This window comes from Emydura macquarii, unplaced genomic scaffold (genome assembly GCF_026122565.2).
Source record: "Emydura macquarii macquarii isolate MOO-44397 ecotype Brisbane River unplaced genomic scaffold, CSIRO-AGI_Emac_v2 contig_3470, whole genome shotgun sequence".
In the NCBI taxonomy this organism is placed as follows: Eukaryota; Metazoa; Chordata; order Testudines; family Chelidae; genus Emydura; species Emydura macquarii.
This window is the reverse complement of record NW_027133607.1, coordinates 606,287-626,770: the sequence shown is the minus strand read 5'-3', so window position 1 is coordinate 626,770 and position 20,484 is coordinate 606,287. Positions and strand designations below refer to the sequence as shown.

At 43.2% G+C, this 20,484-nt stretch overlaps 2 protein-coding genes across 8 annotated transcripts in view; one reads left to right on the top strand and one right to left on the bottom strand.

The window, feature by feature from the left end:
* Window positions 1–1,884: 1,884 nt before the first annotated feature.
* NUDT5 (nudix hydrolase 5) lies at window positions 1,885–19,543 on the bottom strand. 7 transcript variants are annotated; one of them, XM_067535008.1, is made up of 9 exons: window positions 19,458–19,543; window positions 12,764–12,869; window positions 8,836–8,903; window positions 7,425–7,477; window positions 6,538–6,645; window positions 5,893–5,988; window positions 4,299–4,400; window positions 2,963–3,016; window positions 1,885–2,259 (listed from the first exon to the last, which is right to left on the bottom strand). In XM_067535008.1, the coding sequence occupies exons 2-9, from the start codon at window positions 12,824–12,826 to the stop codon at window positions 2,150–2,152; spliced, it is 654 nt and encodes a 217-aa protein (XP_067391109.1). In that variant the 5' UTR covers window positions 12,827–12,869; window positions 19,458–19,543; the 3' UTR covers window positions 1,885–2,149. The 7 variants fall into 7 exon arrangements, with proteins under 7 accessions (XP_067391109.1, XP_067391108.1, XP_067391112.1 ...); XM_067535007.1 differs by lacking the exon at window positions 19,458–19,543 and adding an exon at window positions 19,338–19,452 and having other exon boundaries at window positions 12,764–12,866; XM_067535011.1 differs by lacking the exon at window positions 19,458–19,543 and adding an exon at window positions 19,338–19,451.
* CDC123 (cell division cycle 123) overlaps window positions 19,525–20,484 on the top strand; it is a 69,740-nt gene continuing 68,780 nt past the window's right edge. The window contains exon 1 of the mRNA XM_067535013.1: window positions 19,525–19,719. Within this exon, the coding sequence (XP_067391114.1) occupies window positions 19,646–19,719 (74 nt within the window). The 5' untranslated portion in view covers window positions 19,525–19,645. The remainder of the gene's footprint in view (window positions 19,720–20,484) is intronic.

Genomic DNA, 20,484 nt, shown 5'->3' with positions numbered 1-20,484 from the left:
CTACAGCGGTGCTGCTGTAGTGTTTTAAGTGCAAACAACCCTAAGTCTTGGAGCTGTCTTTCTTAATTTGATTTCTTAAAAAGTTAATCAGCTAACTTTTTAAACACGAAGGTACATGTACCTCACTTCCGCACATCACCTCATAGTCAATATGCTGCATGTGAAAGTTGAAACAGTTTGTGTGGCAATGTCTATGTTTATAGGGGATTGAAACAGGCAAATGGCAGTCAAGGATGAGAAGTCTTTGGGAAAAACTGCAAACAGGTACTGCCTCAGGGATGCAAGTTAGCTCTTATCTGTGGCTCCCACTCATTGATCAGATGATGGTGGGTGGATGATGAGTGATAAACAGACTACACTTTTTGTGGGACTCCCTTTAAAACTGTTTTTGTAGAACTGGTAAGCACTAGTAGAATTTTACACTACCTCTGTAAGCCCTTGCTATTGTATACTGAACATGGTGTCTAATAAAACAGCCACTAATGTCTGCAGTGTTTCCTCCATGCAGATGGTATAATAGCAATAGACTTAAATCATAAGATATCCAAAGCGTATGAATGTACAGATTCTCATTTAGTATGTGTGTAAATTGTTTGGTAACATCATCCATGTCTTAGGGGGGAAGAGAACGTTGATATGACTCTCACCTATTGTAACAAAATACACTTGGCTGTAACCCATACTGAACAAATGTTTGTTTACTCAGTTACAGTAGATTGTACCCAGGACAAAGTTCTATGTGGATTTGGAGCTCCAACAGGACTTTCTTTCCTTCACCCTCTCCTGACATCTATGCTGCTCTTAAGACAGTAGGGTGCAGCACACCAAAAAGCACATTGGAAGACTAGAATAACAGTAGCAGAGAAGAGTTGTTTATCAGGTGTAGCATTTCATGAGCTGAACCCTACCTTTGAACGGGGTTTGACTTACTAAATTTTTAATTCCATTAGCCTTAAGAAAGAGAGGCTGCATAATGCTATAGCTTGACATTCAAATGAAAACTACCTCTATGAAAGATCCCTCAGGCCTTCAAGTCTGCCTACTGTGGTGCTACTGGTCACACCAAAGCCCCTATTTTAAAGTTCAGTCACTTACTGACTACTTATCCACTTCTAAGAAATTGCTGATGTGAATTTCTCCCACCCTTATAATTTATTTCAGGAAATTTACTAAAGTCCTTTCTTATAAGCAATGGGAAGTAGAGCATTGTATATGTATCTTTAGACATTATATGGATGGCACATAAGAATCTGAGCCAAGCACAATATTCAAAGAACCTAAACAACAAAACAGTAGTTTTCCCCTCACTATGGTTGAAGTCTCACGAAATCTTACATGCTAAGCAACCACAGCATTTACAAAGTAGTAGTTTGGAATGGGGTCAATTCACTGCAGTTAGCACTATGAAAAATGCCATGTAATCCGCAGTGACCAGAAGAGATCAAGCCCTCTGTTTTTACATCAAAGATACCAGAAAAGGTTTTCAAGAGCGACTAGATTTTTGGGTACCCAATTTAACATTTTAAAGGGGCTGCCAGTTTTGAAAACTTTGGCTGGTATCTTTCAAGATATAAAAACAAAAGACTTGATTTCTTCTGGTCAGAGATCACCTGGCATTTTTCATAATGTTGTTAATGCCACTGGTCTGATTCTGTTCCAAAGTGTATATACTTAGCACAGCCAAGGCTTCAAGGCTGTGCTGTATTCTGTCCAGCTAAATTCAGTGTCATTTCAATTTGATAAGGTATTTCCCCTTGCCTTAACCAAGAGCATTATACCAGCAAAGCAGTTATACTTTAATGGCAGATTGTGATTCTTGTGTATAGTTTCAGCATAATTGTGAAGTGCTTGGGCATAAAAGGTACTTTACACGTAACAAGCAAGGAAAAGACAAGATCTCAAACTTAACAGGCCATGATTATTTTTTTTATTCTTCCGCACAGGATAAAATTCTATTGAGTTATAGGTTGAACAGTGAGATAAAAGCTTTATACAGTACAAATATTTCAAGCAATCTTTCCTAGAAATACAATTGCTTAATACTGTGTGTAGTATATTGGACCTTTATTGTATGAAAAGACAGCTTCCAAGTCTATATTGACCATTTCACTCCATCCTGGAAGTATTCAGTGAGGTTACATGTGCAGCCTTAGAACTTCATAAAAGGCACTTGGAGGGGTTTTTCTTTTGCCTGTTTCAGTGCCAATGCATAGGCGTAAACTCTGGCATCCACTACAATATGTTCTTCTGCCACTAGCTCTGCAAAAATCCCAAACCAACCAATAATATGAATTCCAGATAGAAAGGCATGCACAGAACAAACAGGAGAAATGCAAGTTCATATTCATACTATTAGTAAGAAATTAAACAAAAACAAACCTCTGAAGATTTCAAGCCAAGGCTGACAAGTAGCATGAATGCATGAAGTATCAGAACAAATCCAGAACAGATTTAACTCTTTTAGAGGCGTTACCATATTACTTTTATAAAATGCTAGTCCTTTATGACATTTTAGTCCTCTGGAGCATTATTACTAACTAATTTAGTAATAGTGTATTAAAACAAAGCATAGGGAACTGGCTTGAAGCACAAAGGATATACCTCAGGGTGAAAATGGGGAGCTACCCTGATGGAGGAAGGTATCTGGAACAGGCATTTCATGGGTAATTTCTTCTAACAGACTGCAGCTAGCTACACTGTGCAAATGAACATTCCTTTCTGGAAGACTGAAACCACATATTGATGGTTCATCTGCTACATGGCATGTTATATGCAAGTCTTCCAGCTTACATAACCAAGAAAGTAGATAGGTTTGGTTTTAATAAAAACCTTAGGTTGAGAGATTCCTACAGAAACTGGAATGGGGGAGATAAGAAGTTGACTGATTTACAGTAAGTGCAAAGAAGCTAAGAAATTTTCAAACCTTTAACTGGCTCAGTGTGCCAGAGAAAAGTGCTCTTACCCTCAATTCTCTGTAGTAGATCATTCTTTGGTAGCGAAACAACTTCCACAAATTCTAGCCCAAAAAAAAAAAAAAAAAAAATGTGTATTTCACATTGAGATTGTCTTTAATCTGTCTATAAATCATATGACAGAGAGTAGACTTAATGTTGAGAGAAGTGTATTTCATTCCCATCTCTAAACTCCGAGGAGACAGACAAGGAATTGGATTTAGGTTCACCTTCAGCCAGAGACCATTATCGCCCAGGCCCATGGCCATGTTCAACTGACACAGGCAAGATCAAAGGCACTTTTGAAATGCAGACTTTTGAGGCAGTAATTTGGGAAATAACTACAGAACTGGCTAAGAGAATGCTGACAGATATTAGGGACAGGAACCACTGTACTGCAATGACAGGGAGAAGGGGATTAGCGTCTATCTGGTCCAGCTGATCAGACATCTATCTTACTGTTGAAGTAACCTGGGCCTGCATACTTGGTATGGTAAGAGAGACCATTTACAAACCTTTAACTTCACATAGTGGAGGAAGAATGACAGACATCTGAGAACAGAGGGCTTATCCCTGATCTGGCTGCCTGTCACACAGGTCAGGCAGACCCATTTGAGGAATGCAAGGTATTGCTTATTTTCCTATAGCTACCCAAGCAGTTCCCCCATTTGGATTAACTACTGCAGAGTTTCATTCTAGGGGCCAAATTCATGGACTTCAATGAAGCTAACACCAATTTACAACAGTTGAGGCACTGATCCTAGATAGGCAACAGACCATTTCAATTGAAATTTTCCTTCCTTAAACCTGGCTGTGGTACAAACAATAGCTGTTTGGGAATTTAAAGCCAAATCTAGAGATTGCTGAAGTCAGTGAAGCCCATACAGTGTGCCACCATTAGAACTGTGATCCTAATGATGTCCAGAAAATACCTAACCCGAGAAGAGCAGTGTTCAGGGTGACATGCACATTCAGCGTGAGATCTGGTGTATCAGAAGCATATTGTTGTGCTCCCAGCCACAGTGAAGTTAAGTGAACAACATACCTCCTTCCTCTGTGAAAACAAGAAGAAAGAAAAGTGTTATCACAAAGAAAACTAAGTTTGGACACACATTGGAGCTTAGTGCCTGCTCCTGCTCTAACTCCTGTGAACATCAGTGAGAATCTTTACATTGAATTTAATGGGATTCAAAGAGCTCATGTAGAAGTTAGAGTCCATGAACCCAAGTGAAATTATTAGAATTCTGTATTACTGAGCCTTTCAACAGTTTCTAAGCATATTTAGAGAGGATGGTCCCATCCAATGAGATGGATAAAAATTCAATATTGTAGGTGTCCTGAACTCACCAGGCTTTTGCTTGGGTCTTGTATTACTAGCATCATCTCCATTAATGGTGACGGTCACAATGTGTGTTGTGCAGTTTGTCAAACCAGGGTCCAAGCAAACAGCTGCAAAGTAAAGTATATTTGGAGAAAGAAGAGACAAGACTACCGGCCATTTTAAACGCCAAGACTTTCACCCACATCTATTTGATACAGTAAGAGAAAATCTTATTCAGCAGACAACTTCACCAGCATGCATCACAAAGGCTGGGGTAGTCATTTGTTCATACACGTCAAGCTGGGCAAAATGTTTTGGACACATGCAGTGTCAGTCAATCCAAAACTATTTGTGACATTAACCCATAGTTTTGGCCATTCATAAAATGACCAGAGAAGGAGCTGATGGTTGTGCTGCTGCATCCCTTTAGCCCAGTAGTTGGGACATGCAGTTAAGAAGTAGGAGACCCAGGTTTAAATCCCTGCTCTGGAGACCTCAAATGGACTTTTTCAATTCACTGAAAATTCCCCCCATAATATTCAGATGAGGTTCAATCTGATTTCCCCAAGAACTGCCATTGAACCAAAAAATTATTTATTCACCCAGCTTTACGTACAAGTGCTTCTTCCCACAACTGTCTCCTCTCCTAAATACACACGAGATTCCTTTTCACATTTGTATCATGAGCACCTACTGATGACTTCAACCACAGTGACTAACGTTCTTCTCACTCACTCTGCCTCAAACTGCAGGTTTCTAGTCAAAGTATGCTAAGAGCCCAATTTTGCCATCAGTTACAGACATACTACTCCAGTCTATGGATACTGTGCAGTTACAACAAGGCAAAGTTCAACCTTAATAGCAACATGCGCAAAGCCCTGGTCCAGATTTCCCACTCCTTCCCTAGCATTTCCCCCTTTATAAAGGTTCTCCTTAAATCCTGGTGTTGCCTCTGCTCTGGGGCGGGCAGCACAAAATGTTTAAATACAGAGACTGGCTGCAAAGGATTTGATGTCAGGCAGCACTTCATTCTTCCCCATTCCTGCTAATCAGCTGTTACAGAACCTATGTTCTGCTCCCACTGCACAGCTGAAATGAAGATGACTTGCACAGAGACTGCAGGATGCAAGTGCTAATTATTCAGAGGGTAGGTTCAAGGGAGCCACTTAAACCTATTGGAGAAGAAATCAAATCAAGCCCAGGAATCTAGACCCTTTAATTAAAATGGACCTTAAGTCAGACTCCAAAATAAGTACATTGAACTTTTTGAACCAAGTATCAAATCTTGAGCAGAGCCTGAGTAAATGGGCTTTGTGCAAAGGATCTTCCTTAAGAGCAGAATCGTTCCCACACATGCCTCAGAGCAACAGTGAAGCTACTTCTATAGCCCTCTGTATTGGGTTTTATCCAGTGGATCCACATCTGTAGTAGACACACAGACTAGGTCCATGGCTCCTTGGTGTTGTCCTGGCCTGTGGTGCTGTGAGAGTGCTCACTCCCTCGCTGTGCCCTTCCCATCCTGAACAGTGGACCCATCGTGGATCCATTGAACTTAGGGCATTCTGGGCCCATGAAGGATAGGACTGGCTCTGAGTCAGATAGTCAAGAAACAATAAACACCTGGAGAACATTCAACGACATCCCCTTTGTATCCCGTTTCTTCCTCCAACTCTCGCAAGGCGGCGCTTTCTGGGCTTTCATTTCCCTCAATGAGGCCTGCGGTGTAAATGTTACATTAAAAATAATAGTTAAAATAGAGCTTTTTTACACCATTGTTCATCCTTAAATCTAAAAGCTTTACAAAGGAGGGTGAAGTATTGCCCTCCCCATTTTACAGATGGGAGAACTGAGGCACTAGGCGGTCACAGTCAGTATCAGATCCAGGAACAGAGACCAGGACTCCTGCCTCCAATCCACCAAACCACGCTGCCTCCCTCCAAAAAGAATTTGATCCCTCACAATAGGTATGCCAATGCCAAGCTCACAAAGGCTTTTTTTCTTTTGTAGGTGGAAGATGGGAGGGAAAGGGGAAAAAAAAACCTGGGTTGAAGAGATTCTATAAATCAAATTTGACGTTGTGCTATTTCGCATTCTTTATTACTAAATATCCCTCTTTTGCAACAGCATGTATTCTAGCACAGAAACCACTACTGATCTCGGAATTGGAAGAACAGAGGACATGGAAGTCTACAAGCCTAAGCAAGATAGACAAAGTAAACTACACATATATTTTGTGTGTTTCATCTTCATATTTGTGTTACCTACCTGCAGGGAATTCCAAGCAATATCCTCCCATTGGAGGCCTGAATTGTTTCACTAGGACAATGCAGTCATAGTGGAGAGTTCTTAGTAACACAGGTATAACTGCTACACCTGCCAGCATAAAGGAAAGAGCAATGAAAACACAGGATACGAGTAGTTCAAACGTTAACGCTTTAGTCTTGTGAGCACCCTCAAATTCCACTGACTTTGAAAAATAAAACTGCACTGAAAGGGATGAAGATGACTAATTTATTGCTCTCTGCTGGATGACCTCATCTCCATTTAGATCCTAATAATCATCAGGAACTCTGGGTCTGAAACCAACAGTTCCAATCAAGTACCCTAGAGTTTTCTCTCTGCTACTACAACAACAGTTTTTCCACTTAATTTGGTCCTCCACACTCTTGTCCAAATCACAGGTTCCAAAGCGAAGTGAAGTTCCTTTGACTGCCTGGGACCTTGATTGACTTCCCACTGGAAAAAAGTGATCAAATCAAACATTTGTTCAGACATTTATTTCTCCCAGACTATGGACCCATTTTTGGGCAATATTTTGCTGTAAGGCCTGATCCTGCAATTCTCAGTCATCCACACAGTTCTTACTCCAGTCATCACAATGATATCAACGTGATTACTCACAAAAATCAGGACATTAATTTGCAAGTTCTTTGGGGAAGGGGCTCTATTCTTTCTATGCTACATTTGATCAATAGTAAAGCACTATACACCTATGGCACTATATACATGATTTATACTATTCATTTTATTTTACTCCTATTCTCTGCACCCTTTTATCGTGGCAGTTGTCACCGTTTTATGGAAGCAGACCACCTCATGATTATTAATATAAGAAGTAGTAGTTATGCACAAAAATATAACTAGTGCCATACCATCAGCTGAAATGCCCTCTTTCCTGGTAGTACGCTTTACGGTTTCCCAAATTCTGTGGGGTAAGGAGAAGAAGAGAAAGTGGATGTGTTATTCCTAAAAAGGAAGTGTACTAAATATATATGCTTTCCACACAAATAGCCAACTAGGAACTTTGCTACCTTCATTCAAAAGCAAAACATGCAACATACAGTGAGTGGCACTAAGGAGCAACTGCCAAGAGGCAAGCCCCTCTTCTAATGACCACGGTAAAGTATCTGTAAAGTCTCCAACTCTATTTCCATTTCACCTTTAGTTAGACAGTCTTACTAGCAAGGGATTTTTGCTGGTCGCTTAGGACAGTAAATAAACAAATAACAATATTTAGTTCTTCTATAGCACTTTGCAGCCACAGATATCAAAGCACTTTACGCAGATAAGCAAGTATCGTTATCCTCATTTTACAGATGGGGAAACTGAAGCACTGAGGTGAAATTAAGACGGCAGGTCAATGTATTTAGAATGGTTATTCATAAAAGGAGAGAGAGATTTTATGGACAGGCAAATTTTGCCTGGAAAAAGCAATAAACACACACTACATTCCATCTGCCTCATGCATGACAATAATGATATGAAAATAAAGCAGGTTACTGTTAAGGATCCTAGCTCAGTTACCCATTCCTGTTAGTAACTGTGTCAAAAATGATACAAGCCTCTCTTGCAACTCAAAAGTGATGGGACTGACACAGAAAAATAAACCTTTCACTGCCACTTCTTGAGGCTACTCTTAAAGGGGAGGGAGACTCTAGAGAGAGCAATCAGAAAGGACCCCAATGAACTAGGAAGAATGAAAATAAGGTAACACTCATTTCCCATTGTGATGATTAAGCTAAAAGATAGAGAGGTTTATCTGACACATGAAGAGAATTAGACAGGCCCGAGAATATGAATGAGAGGGTATGGAGTAGACAAGACTGCCCCTTCTCCTAACAATAGCATCCCAACAATAGGCAAGACCCTTCACAGTCTCTGGCATCATGCCACCAATAGGGGAAAGAGAGTTCTTTGAGAAGCACCAGAAAAAACAAAAGGAACTCTTGATAATCACCATCTGCTTGCATGTTAAAATATTGCAGCATTAGTTCTGCACAGCATCTTTGCAAATGACTAGAACCGCAAGATAAGCCCATGGACCAAATCCAAGGTATTAACTACAGGATAAAAGTATATCTGCTAACACATATTCCAACAACAATAAAAATGGTCAAATTCTTCCTCAGAGTAACTGCATTAATGTCAAAGGAGTAAGCTAGCCCAGTATGCCAAGTAATTGGTTTATAGGTGCTCACATTCCATACATAGCCTTTGGCCAGTTCAGATAGAGAAACTGGGAAGAACTGCAAGAATTTTAAAATATCACAACAAGGAAATTACCTGGTTTTACCTGAGGGATCAACATAGGTCGTCTGTTCAAGCTTCACCCATTTTCTTTCAGCAATTACCTGACAAAGAATAATAAAGTAAATAAGTTGGGACATTGTCCCCATGGAGATCTGTGGGGCAACTTTTTCCTGTTTTGAAAAGTCTTAAATTCAGTGTATTTGTGGGACACCGAAATACTAGCATGTAAGTGCATGTATTGAAGAGTCCTTGAAACAGGAAATCAAAATAACTCACATGATATATGTATAGGTAGGCTGGGATTTTCAAAGGAGCTAGATGAATTGGACACCCAAGTTTCAATGACATTTGGTGGGATTTGGGTGCCCATCTCCTTTGGGCTCCTTTGAAAGTCTCAGCCCTAATCTTTAAAATAAAACATGAAGGCAGTGCCTTGCCCCTAGCAGGGGGACGGTTTCAGCTGTGTGTAAAAGGGGAAGGAGAATTTGCCTGTATGGGCTTTCGCCATGATGGGGGTTATGACTGTCCAGTTATCTGAGATCTGGGAGTCAGGAGAACTAGTTCTATTCCGAACTCTGCCACTGCCTCACTTTGGGATAGTCACCATTCTCCCCTTCTGTAACACAGGGATAGCAATACTTACCTGATCTGAAAGCCTTTGGAGATCTACCAATGAAAAGCTCTAGGCATTTCCCCAAGGCCACCCATATGTCTGCTGAGCTTTTCATGGCTAAGTAGAGGTATTCTTAATTCCCATCCACCTAATGTTTTGCCCATTCGTGTGTGGTCCTTTGAGGAGGGGTGGAACCATGCTGGTTTTGTCATGTCTCTCATTTATTATGTCTTGCACTGTAATGGCAGAGTAGTTTTTACTAATTAAATGACTGCAGGGAGGGCAGACGAGAGACTCGTTTCTGAAACCCTGCACAGGATTGCGAGGTTTGGCGATAGGTTACATCAAGAGGGTGACACCAGACCAGTGGCACTGGGTACAGCAAGAGATCAGAGAGAAGGAGACTGGCAAACACAGAGGAGAATAGTTTCCAACGAGCCATTGGGAACCAGGATCATTCACAAGCAGTGAGCAGAGAGATAACCTGACAGAAGCAGGGAACAGTGGTGGAGGATGAACAGGAAGAAACTCTAGAGGCCAGTGTAGTCTCAGGTGGTTAGTACATCAAATTTTTGTAGTGCAGACCAGGCCAGGGAGCAAATGACACATCCAGTCACAAAGGTCATGAGTTTAAATGGGAGAAACTCCTGCTAGAAAGAGAAAAAGAATGCAGCACAAGGAGCAGCAACATTTAGAGCATGTTGAGAGAAGCACAAGCACAGGATGAAGAGACTGAGCCAGCAGTAACTTAACAGTTTAGCGATGGAAATGGAGCATCTCACTTAATCTCTAAAACCAACTCTAAAGTCTACCTTACAGAATTCTACTTGTCCACTCGCCTGGGACAAGTCAGTTATTTTGAGGGGCAAACAAATTATCAACAGCTTTTCCATCACCATGGTAAAGGTGACCAAGTAGATTTTGTGCCTAGAAATTTTCATGGTTATTTTGCAAGGCTGTTCTAAGTTATCCCTGAATTACAGGAAGAGAGAGATGCTTTGCAAGGGCTTTTGGATGATTTGTGGTCTCAATAACGTAGCAGGAATGGAGAAGATGATGTTTTTAATTCCTTTACCAAGGCGTAACACATAGGAAGCAGGTAGATTTATATAAGACTGTGATTGCAAGCATCCAGGTATATTTTGTTGCTTTAAATTAACTCCTAAGACATGCAGGAAGTAAACTGCATGAGACCCAAAATAGGAAGAGAAACAAATTACGTTGCAGTTGCAGCCCAAACCAAGGAATTTATATTTTTTAATTTAAAAAAACCCAAGATTTCTACACCAAGTGAAGCTTTTGATTTAATGGAAGTTGAGCCATTATTTTTAAACATTGCAGAAGTTATAAAGGCTTGGATTAATGATCGTGTCCCAATAATGTTGCACAGGCAGCAAAACTGGCAAATCATCTCAGTAGCCTCATCTCAGTGTTGCTAAATAGCAAAGGCAGAAGTCAGACCCATATCACTCTGCTCCAAGAAAGTGTGAGAGGGGAAGAATGCCTAAATTTACCAGGAATCGAACCAACTCCAAACTCTAGAAAAGAGAAGGCAAAAGGGGATGCCATGTGTGTAACAAAAACAGGATACCAATCATAAGAATGTTTGGTAAATCAACAGAGGCTAAAAGCTGCAATTAAGATGCAATCCAAAATAATAGTTAATAGGGTTTAGGTATCTAGTGAGTCCTGTGAGTGCTTGTTATTTAAATGCTTCAGAATCCACCCCAAAGCCAGGTGAACTACATACTACTCGGAGTGAGAACCACAAAGCCTTCAATGTTACCTGTAAAGGAAAAAGAAACTTTACTGTCACACGCCTGGCCGGATGTGTGGTCAAACTCTGCCAGCTGAGAGAGACAAAGCTTTATGCTGCAAGAGACAAATCCTTTGCTTAGACCTTAAGACAAATCCTTCAGCTAAGCATGTTCAGTTTGAATCACCTTCTATTTGTGCCTTCTGTCTCTGTTGCTGTGATATGCAAATAAAATCTGCTCCTGTCCAACACAGGACTGCAGAAACAGTTAGAGGGCACAATCAGCAGATGCCTTAGAGAGAAATCATAGTCCAGTGTTGGGTGACCCAGAATCAGAAGTACACAACTGCTCATGATCTTCTACTAAAGTAGAGGGGCTGTGACTTCTATTCTCGAACAATGCCACAAGAAGTCTGGTGAAAACCAGCATGGCACAGGGAGACACAAATGACCTGAAATGTACTAGAGCTAGCTACAAGCTGCTACCACTTTTTGGAGGGTGTATAAGCCAAAGCAGGAGAAGAATAAGTTAGAAAAATAAAAGGGATTGAGGAGTAATATGATTAAATTAAAGTGACCTGAGAAGGTTTATGCCAAGTTTTGCTTAATTGACAAATAGAACCCCTTTAAAAGTTTTCCTACTTGCTTATTTACACAAGAGATTTGTTTCTTGTCTGCCCTGGAAAACTATGGTGACTGGCGATCTAATGAGATTATGACACCATAAGCATCAAGAGAATGAAAGCTGAGCAACTGAAAGAGGAAGACATTTTTAATAAGACAGTTTAAAAGTCCTTTTTTAAGCAACCATTAATTCCAATGGCTAACGAACACTTTAGAGAAAGGATTTCATTGTTAAAAGATTCAACACTTCTGCAGCTTCAGTTAAGGTAAACTCACAGTAAACATCCACAATACTCTCAGGATACCACCACCATAACCAGAGAGGACGAGACCTGATATTTCCAATACCACTAGGATAGGAGCAAGCACAAACTTTTGAAAAACCCTAAAAAAAACCAAACAAACAACAAACAAACCCCTATCAGGTCCTCTTTAAATACCATAAAGCTGGGGGGGAAGGAAAGGGTGCACAAACAATTTTTAAATAATCCTTTGCAGGTCATCTTTAAGGGAAGGAAAATGTAGACTGCATATCAGAAAGCAGTGTGTTCTGTTACAGTACAATGATCTCTCCAGGGGGAATGGTGGAAGCCCTATTACTTCAGACATTCAAAACTAGCCTGAACAGCTGAAAAAGTATTGTCAAGAACAACTGTGCCTGGGAAGATGAGGGAGAGATGCACTAGATAATCTAATAATGTATATTACTCTCCTTCTCTGTAACATCTAGAATTCTATGATTGTTTTATGGTGATAGTTCCTCATCCTTCACCTGCATGTCACTTACTCTGACTATAACAACTTCAGGACAAGAACCCGGTCTTCATACATCTAACATGCTACATAGTCTAAGAATTACTCATTCTGCACAGATGTAATATTTTCAAACATTCAATAACATCCTTAAATAAACACTACATTAGTTAATAAAAAAAATATATAAACATGCCAAAATAAATTATTTATACCTCTTCTTTAAGGATGGATTCTCTGGTAGATTTTAGAACATCTGTGGTTGTTTGGCTTTCCATTTTCAGGGATGTCTTTTGGACCTCCTGCACAAAGTCCACCCTACTATAACATAGAGAGTCAATATTTACCTTCAGAGTAAAGTCAAACCATTCATCCTTGCAATCTGAATTTACAAATCATCTCTCCAGAAGACTCTTCACTAATACTGAAGGTCAAACACAATCATCAGCTTGCAAACCTCATGGATGCTGCTAAGAGGCAAGTAATTCAATGGAGATGTGGGACAGATCCTCGGCTGTTGTAAATTCTCATGGCCTCACTGACTGAAAAAGAGCTAGGACAATTTACACCTGCTGAGGAGTTGCCCCCTGGTATTTATAGGCCATGTATGGCAGGCAGATTGTACTACCAGTGTTGCCCCATATAAGTTACAATGCTATTTTGCACTCAGTGGCATGTTAGTACAATAGGATATTGTCACAGCATGTGAGCTGAACTGGAGGACAAAACATGATACAGGTAAGATTCAGGAATGAACCCCCAAAATCAAAGGGAATTCAGAGTGAAAACCACCACTACTGAAAATGAGGAATCTCTGAGATTAGAGCTGGGGGAGGAGGGAGTCATTTAGGTCTTTGTCCCTTTCCTGCTCAAGAGGCAATGTAGGAATATCCATTTTCTAATGAATTTGTCCTATCTAGTTCTAAAGAGAAGACATGCCAGACAGCCCAATGATGATTACATTTTTACCACTAAAATCTTGGGTTCAAGTCAATGAAATATGTTTGGTGCTGTGAACCTGCAGCACAAAACTACCACATAGTTTAGTACAGAAGCTGCTATTCAAAGGAAGCCCGGGATTACTGGTGGAGTGAGATAACTGCAGTTATGGAAGCATACTTAAAAACAGACTGGAAAAAGCAGAATGGGGGGTGGAAGGGAAACATTGGGGAACAATCCAGCATTGGCAATGAGGTGGAAGAGATGACCTAATAGCTTTTTGTTTAGTTCCAGAGGGGTAGCCGTGTTAGTCTGTATACAGCAAAAACAATGAGAGGCCTGTAGCACCTTAAAGACTAACAAATTTCTGTGGGCATAAGCTTTCGTGGACTGCAACCCTTGCATCTGACCAAGTGGGTTGCAGCCCACGAAAGCTTATGCCCGCAGAAATTTGTTAATCTTTAAAATGCTACAGGACTCTCATTGTTTTTGTTTAGTGTTTATTATGAGCCTAAACCAATTCTCACTGAAGCCAATAGGAGTCTTTCTGCCAACTTTATGGTGCACTGGATAAAGCCCTACAGATTCTGTGACAAGGAGCAACGACCGAGGGGTGAGGAAACTTGCACAGCACTTGCCTGCTGTACATCTGACTTTAGCTGGTGCTTTTCATCTCTTTCTTGTTCTTTCACAAAATCCACTCTATATTTTTAAAGTACTTGAACATATGTTTATCTCAGCTTTCTCAGGTATATGCACTGTGGCACATCTCCCTAACACAGTCCTACAAAGACAAGGAATGTTACATATTCTTGAGGACACTATACAGTATTTTCAGTAACACAACTAACTTATTTCAGGCCCAAAACTACAGTCCCTACTCAGCTAGGGGTCTTTCTCAGGTGTAAAAGGTTGTTCATGACACACCTCCCCTGAAAGGGTTAAGGTAGCTGTGATGGGGCTAATTAACCTAACAGGCTGCACCTGGGGGAGAATTAGACTGGCTAGGCAAGCCCTAATAGAAGATGAAGCTCACCTGAGCAAGCATAGGGTGGGCCTGTACAAAGCCAGAAAGCTGAGAACAGAAGTGGCTTAAAGAGGCTACAGTCTCTCTCTGGGTTTTGAGCGCTTGAGCTAAACCCTATAGAAAGGCCACAACACTGAGAAAGGAAATAGGAAAGTGCACAGGGAAAAACAATGGGGTCTTGGAGTAAGTAAACCATGGGACAGAGGGTTGCAGGAGTAGAAACTGAAGTGGGGGGGGGGCCTGGGTGGTTCCTCTACCCACCACTAAGAGTGGCATAGTCTTAGATTAGAAGATAGTCTGGAAAGGCAACTGGACAGTTAACTTTGACACCCCTGCTTCAGGTTATCTAGCCACAAGGGCCATTTAAGACAAAATTGTTCACATGGTGGGTTGCACTGTTTAAAAAGAAAAAAAATTAAAGGGGCAGCACAATGGCACAGCTTTCACTTACTCATTTTCCATACCTGCTTAATACCCAGGGGGCTGGGAGCACTCAGGCTGGTGGCGCTCTGACAGCAGGGTGGACTGGAGCTTGGCGCTGTGGGGGGCACTGGACATGGGCTGGAACACTCAGGCTGGCTGTGCCCTGGAGGTGGGCCGGGGCGGTGATGCTCTGGAGGCACACAGGCTGGTGATGCTTAGAGGGCATAGGCCACAAAAATTAACCCCACGGGCCGCATGTTTGACACCCCTGATCTGGAGAGACTTTGTTACCCCAGAAAGGGAGCACTGTGTAGTGACATGGCCGGAGGGCTGAGTCACAAACAGAAGTTACATGGAGTCCCATACAGCGAGTGGAGCAGCGGTGAGAGCTGGATGAAGCTAATCCTCAAAGTAGCCAGGAGAAGGCACCACCCTAGCAGTGAGTGTACTCTATCACAAGATCCTTGCCAGCTTAATGATGGCTGGATAAAGCTAAAGTATCTTTCACAAAAGACACTGACTTTAAAGTTATAGTGAAGTTAGATCTGCAGCAAAAAGATACAAGGAAAAGTTGCCATATAGGTTTTGTAGTAAACCATAAAAGTTAAGTTTGAATGGTTGGTAATATCAGAACCCAGAATAGGTAGAAATACCTCCTTCTGTTTCACAATAGTTTCAGAAAGAGAAAATATAGAGATTAGATGTATGCCATGTTGCTGGAGCTGCATCAGTTGCAGGATATTGGAGAGACCAGATGGGTAAGGCAATGTCTTTTACTGGACCAACTTCTGTTGGTGAGAGAAACAAGCTTATACAGAGCTTTTCTTTAGGTCAATGTCCCACCTTCAGCAGTTTTGATCTCCTCCACTAGCTGGTGCAATAACTCCAAGTGATATTTAGAGAAGGTCTTTTAAAAAAATGTCAGGAAGTTCCGGCCTCTGCAGATGGCATGGAACCAGGACTTTCTGGTGTCAAAACACTGAAATATCATCTGGCTCATTGAGGGTTACAATTCATGCACTCACATGAGTCATACTTTGAGAGTAGCAACACAGTCAAAGATTAATAAACAAAATTAACTGCAATGGAAAATATATTAGTCTAAAGCTGCACTGTAATATCCTGCATCAAATTTGTTTCAGCTTTTTGGACACACATCCTGAAGCCCTAGAACCGGGTGTTTTCTTGTCCTATCACCTACAACAATGTGCAGTTCTGTATCAGTATTAGATGAATTCCACTAATGTATTACTTTATAGTTAGCAGTGCAATTTTAAAATCCCAGCTTCAGCAAAAAAACCAGTGAATTCAGGTTTAGCTTGTATAAGCTGTTAGGCTGAGAATGCATACTTTTAAATGTGGACCGAACCTTAGGTCCACCTATCCTGTCCACTTGCCTCTTATGCCTAGAAATATAGGACACTAAATCTGTCATGTTCCACTCACCTTTCCTGGGGCTCAATTCAGACCTGCTTACATGAGGAGTGAGTCTGGTCCCACTGTTTATTCCACACTGTGATCAGATGTCTCTTGAAAGTGACCCCTCCCCCCCAGGTCAATTTTTAAACTTATCCTTGAAGCAATTTAGAATTTTGAGCCGACTGAAGCCTTCAAATCATGTTAGAGGTTAGCCCTTCTGCAGGAGCATTACAATAAGCTACCCAAGATGTGATAAAAACATGGATTAGCTTCCCTAAATCAGTCTTAAAAAGGCATGATCTGATCCCAGCTGCTTCCCAATTGATAGCAACCAGCTTTAACAGCAACTTGAGTATGCTGTTCAGAAATAAGTTCAGGACTAAACTAAATACCCAGGTTTCTTACCACTCTAGGGTGTCTTTCAAAAAATGCTCTAGGGGATACTGTCAAGTAGTTGAAATACAAAATTTTACCTAGAGCACCTTGGTGTGTATATTTGAGATGAATTGTCTTCCAGATTCTAAATATCTTTTTAATCCACTGATCCGTAACCAATAGCCACTGCATTGCACCAGTGCATCTGGCTTTGCTGCTAGAAGAAGCTAGCAGCACAAGTCCAACTTAATTTGGTGAGCTGTGCCAACATCACTTAATGAAGCTTAAGGCTTGTCTACACTTACAGCACTGCAGCTGCGCACTGTAGAGGATCTGGAGGAATAAATGGTCCTTGCCTCACTTGGGTTATGTTCTAGGTGGAGAGACAAATCAAAAGACACAAACTGCTTTGGATAGCCAGAGGGCAGTTATCAGAAAATTGTAATTATTGTTACAGCACTGTTTCAATTAATAGGCAGGTGAGAATTTAGGTGAGTTAGCCCAATTTAGAAGAGTCTGAATTAAGAGCATGTAAACATCTTGTGCATGTAAACAAGGGAGTTCTGAGTGCAGGAGGCTACACTGTAAAAGGCACAATGAGAGAGACAAACAAGTCAATAAAAGAATAGTGGGAATAAGAAAAGTGGTTAGGAAGGGGAGCAGACAGTTCTTCAACCTAGCCTGTCCATAACATCACACTCTGCTGACTAGAGTAAGACAAGAGGAAAATCTACCTTTGTATGACCATTTAATAATTTTGGGAGGCCTAAAAAAAAAAAGTGACGGAGTCATTTATTACTCCAGACAGATTAGATAATTTCACAGATTCTTAAAGCCAGAAGGGATCATTAGACCATCTAGCCTGATCTCCTGCATAACACAGCAAAGAGTTGTGCAGAGCCTGGGAAGAGGAAAAGCTTGATATGGATGTGAGTGTCAAGAAACAACTGAAAAAGGGAGTGACCTGACATGAGCAATTGTAAGGAAAAGAATTTTTGCAGTAGCATTTTAGAGACACTGAATGCAGGAATCAGGGAGACTAGAGGAGCACAGGCTGAAGTTATCAAGTTGGGAGATGATCCAGTGATATAGCTGTACAGATAGAGGGAGGCACAGATTCTTGAGACACCAAGAAAAAAGAAAAGACCAGATTTGGCAAAAGCCTGGAAGAGAAGAGGAAAAATGTCTGGTTTTAAAAATTTACCAGACATCTACTAGTCAGCAACTCAACCTATTAGCTAGAAACAGATACTAAAAGATGAGTGTAGAAATGGGACTTAACAGTGAGCTTCAGGGGTAACGTCCTGGTGGGAAGTCTAACATACCTAGCTTCTAGGAAAAGTGAGGGTGCTGGGATTCTCTGTCAAGGTGCTGTCCTTCTACTTGTCTGGGGGCTCAATATTTTATATTGGTCTCTAACTAGTAGGTATTTTTTTAATTTGAAGTGCCACCTCTTCAAAACTCCAGGTTCAGAAATGGAGAAAGCTGTCCAACTCTTTTCTCCCTTCCAGAACCTCTTGGTTGCTGTTAAGGCAGGTCTCACAGATGCTACAAGGAGAGAGTCTCCAAAACTCTACACCCTATCCTTGTAGATAGTACAGTAAAAGGGGCTGGGGAAAGGAGAAGAGTATCTCCTCCATTTTAAAGTTTTCTTTAATAGCAAATAGTTGCTGTGCTATCTGCTGCTCAGAGTTCTTCAAAGCAAAACCCACAAAAACTGAAATGGACAGTTTCAGTAAAATGTCTTGTTAATTTCCACCAGCTGTTACTGGGGAAACCTGAGCAGAAGTAGGTGATATGTCTGCAGATTCAGGAAAACAGCAGTTGTCCCACCTAGAGGCCAAGTGTACGCTGATCCTTCATAACCACAAGTCCTAAAGCAGTGGTCCCCAAACTAGTCTGCACCCCATCCCACCCCTAGGAACTGCAATCAGGGCCAGGAGCAGGGCAAAAGCCGGGAGCCAGCCATGAAGGGGGCATGGAGCCTAGGTGCAGGCCATGGCCAGGAGCAGGGCCCAGGACACAGCCAGGAGTGGGATTTGGGGCTGCAGCCAGAGGGCAGGGCTGGAGTGGAGATGGGGGCAGAGCGGGGCTGGGTGGTGCTTCCTCTCTGCCCCCATAGGGGCTGGCCCAGGTCTTGCCATGCCCCCTGAATGTTCCCCTGTGGCCCCTCAGAGGGATGTAACAACCACAGTTTTGGGAACCTCTGTCCTAAACTTCTTCGGGTTATATTTTTGTAACTCAAGAGAGAGCTCATGTTCCGCAGGAACTGACGGTGCAAGTCTCCTCACTCGCTAAAAGGTGAGCGGATTTCTCGAGCCCTAGCCGAGCCAAGCGAAAAATAACGCAAGCGCTGCCAGCCGAGCTGAGGGGGAGTGACACAGAGTCTCAAATTCAAATCTTCGTCGTTTGTCCCAAAATCCTGACTCCCAACCCCCAACTCCTGACCAGGCGCCCAGCCCCGCCCCCCGCAGGTCAGCATCCTTCTGTCCTCGAATGAATGAATGAATCCCTCCCTGCCCCCTCACCCCCGGGTGACGCCCCACCCCCACCGCCCTGCGCCCGCTCTCCGCACGGCGAGGCCCCTCCCTCCAACCGCCTCTGACCCTTGCCCTCTGCGCGGCGACTGGCTGCTGGCCGGGGCGCTCTCTCCGGCGGCGCCTCCGCTCGCTGCCCGCGTAGCCTCCTCCCAGTCTCCCTCGCGCAGCGCTCGCTCGACCCCTGACCTGACCTTCCGCCCGCGCGGGTTTCACTTCCGGGTCTAGTCGGCCGCTCAGCAGCTGCCGCCGCGCCGCTCCGTCCTTCTGCCCCCCTCTGCAGCTCGCGCCGCCGGCTGAAGCGCCCGCCTGGTGCAGAGGGAGCGAGTCCGGGCGGCTCCGCGGGGCCTGGGCGGAGGGTTCCGGGCGCGGGAGCGATGAAGAAGGAGCAGGTTCTGCACTGCCAGTTCTCGGCGTGGTACCCGCGCTTCCGGGCCCTCACCATCCGCAGGTGGGAGCGCGTGGGGGGCAGGGCGCGGAGAGAGATGGGGCGGGGCGGGGCTGGGCCGAGCGAGGGGCATGGTGGGGCTTAGAGGGCAAGGAGGAGCTGGGCTGAGGGGGCGGGGCATGGAGGAGCTGAGCTGAGGGGCGTGGGGGTGGGGCATGGAGGGGCTGAGCTGAGCTGGGGGCTGTGGGGGCGGGGCATGGAGGGGCTGAGCTGGGGGGCGTGGAGGGGCAACACATGGAGAGGAACTAGGCTGGGACAGGGTATGGATGTGGAGGAACCAGCTGGGCTGAGGGTAAGGGGGGAGAGCACGGAGGAGCTGGTGTGGGGGTAGAGCTTGGAGGGGCTGAGCTGGTGTGGGGGTGAGGGCCGTGGCATGGCTGGGCTGTGGGTTTATGGGGACAGCACATGGAGAGGAGCTGGGCTGTGAGCGTGGGGGCAGGCTATGGATATGGAGGAGCTGGGCTGAGGGGGAGAGTATATGGGTTCAGTATGGGAGGAGGGTATGGAGGGGTGGGCTGGGGGTAGATGGGGAAGGCATGAATATAAATATGGCCATACATACTGGGTCAGACCACTGGTCCATCTAGCCCAGTATCCTGTCTTCTGACAGTGGCTACTGCCCAGTGCTTCGGAGGGAATGGACAGAACGGGCAATTTATCAAATGATCCATCCCCTGCTACCCAGTCTCTGCATCTGATGGTTAGAGGTTTAGGGATACCTGGATTGGAGACAGGAGAGAAGCTATTGTTGAGGGAGAGTAGAGGGGC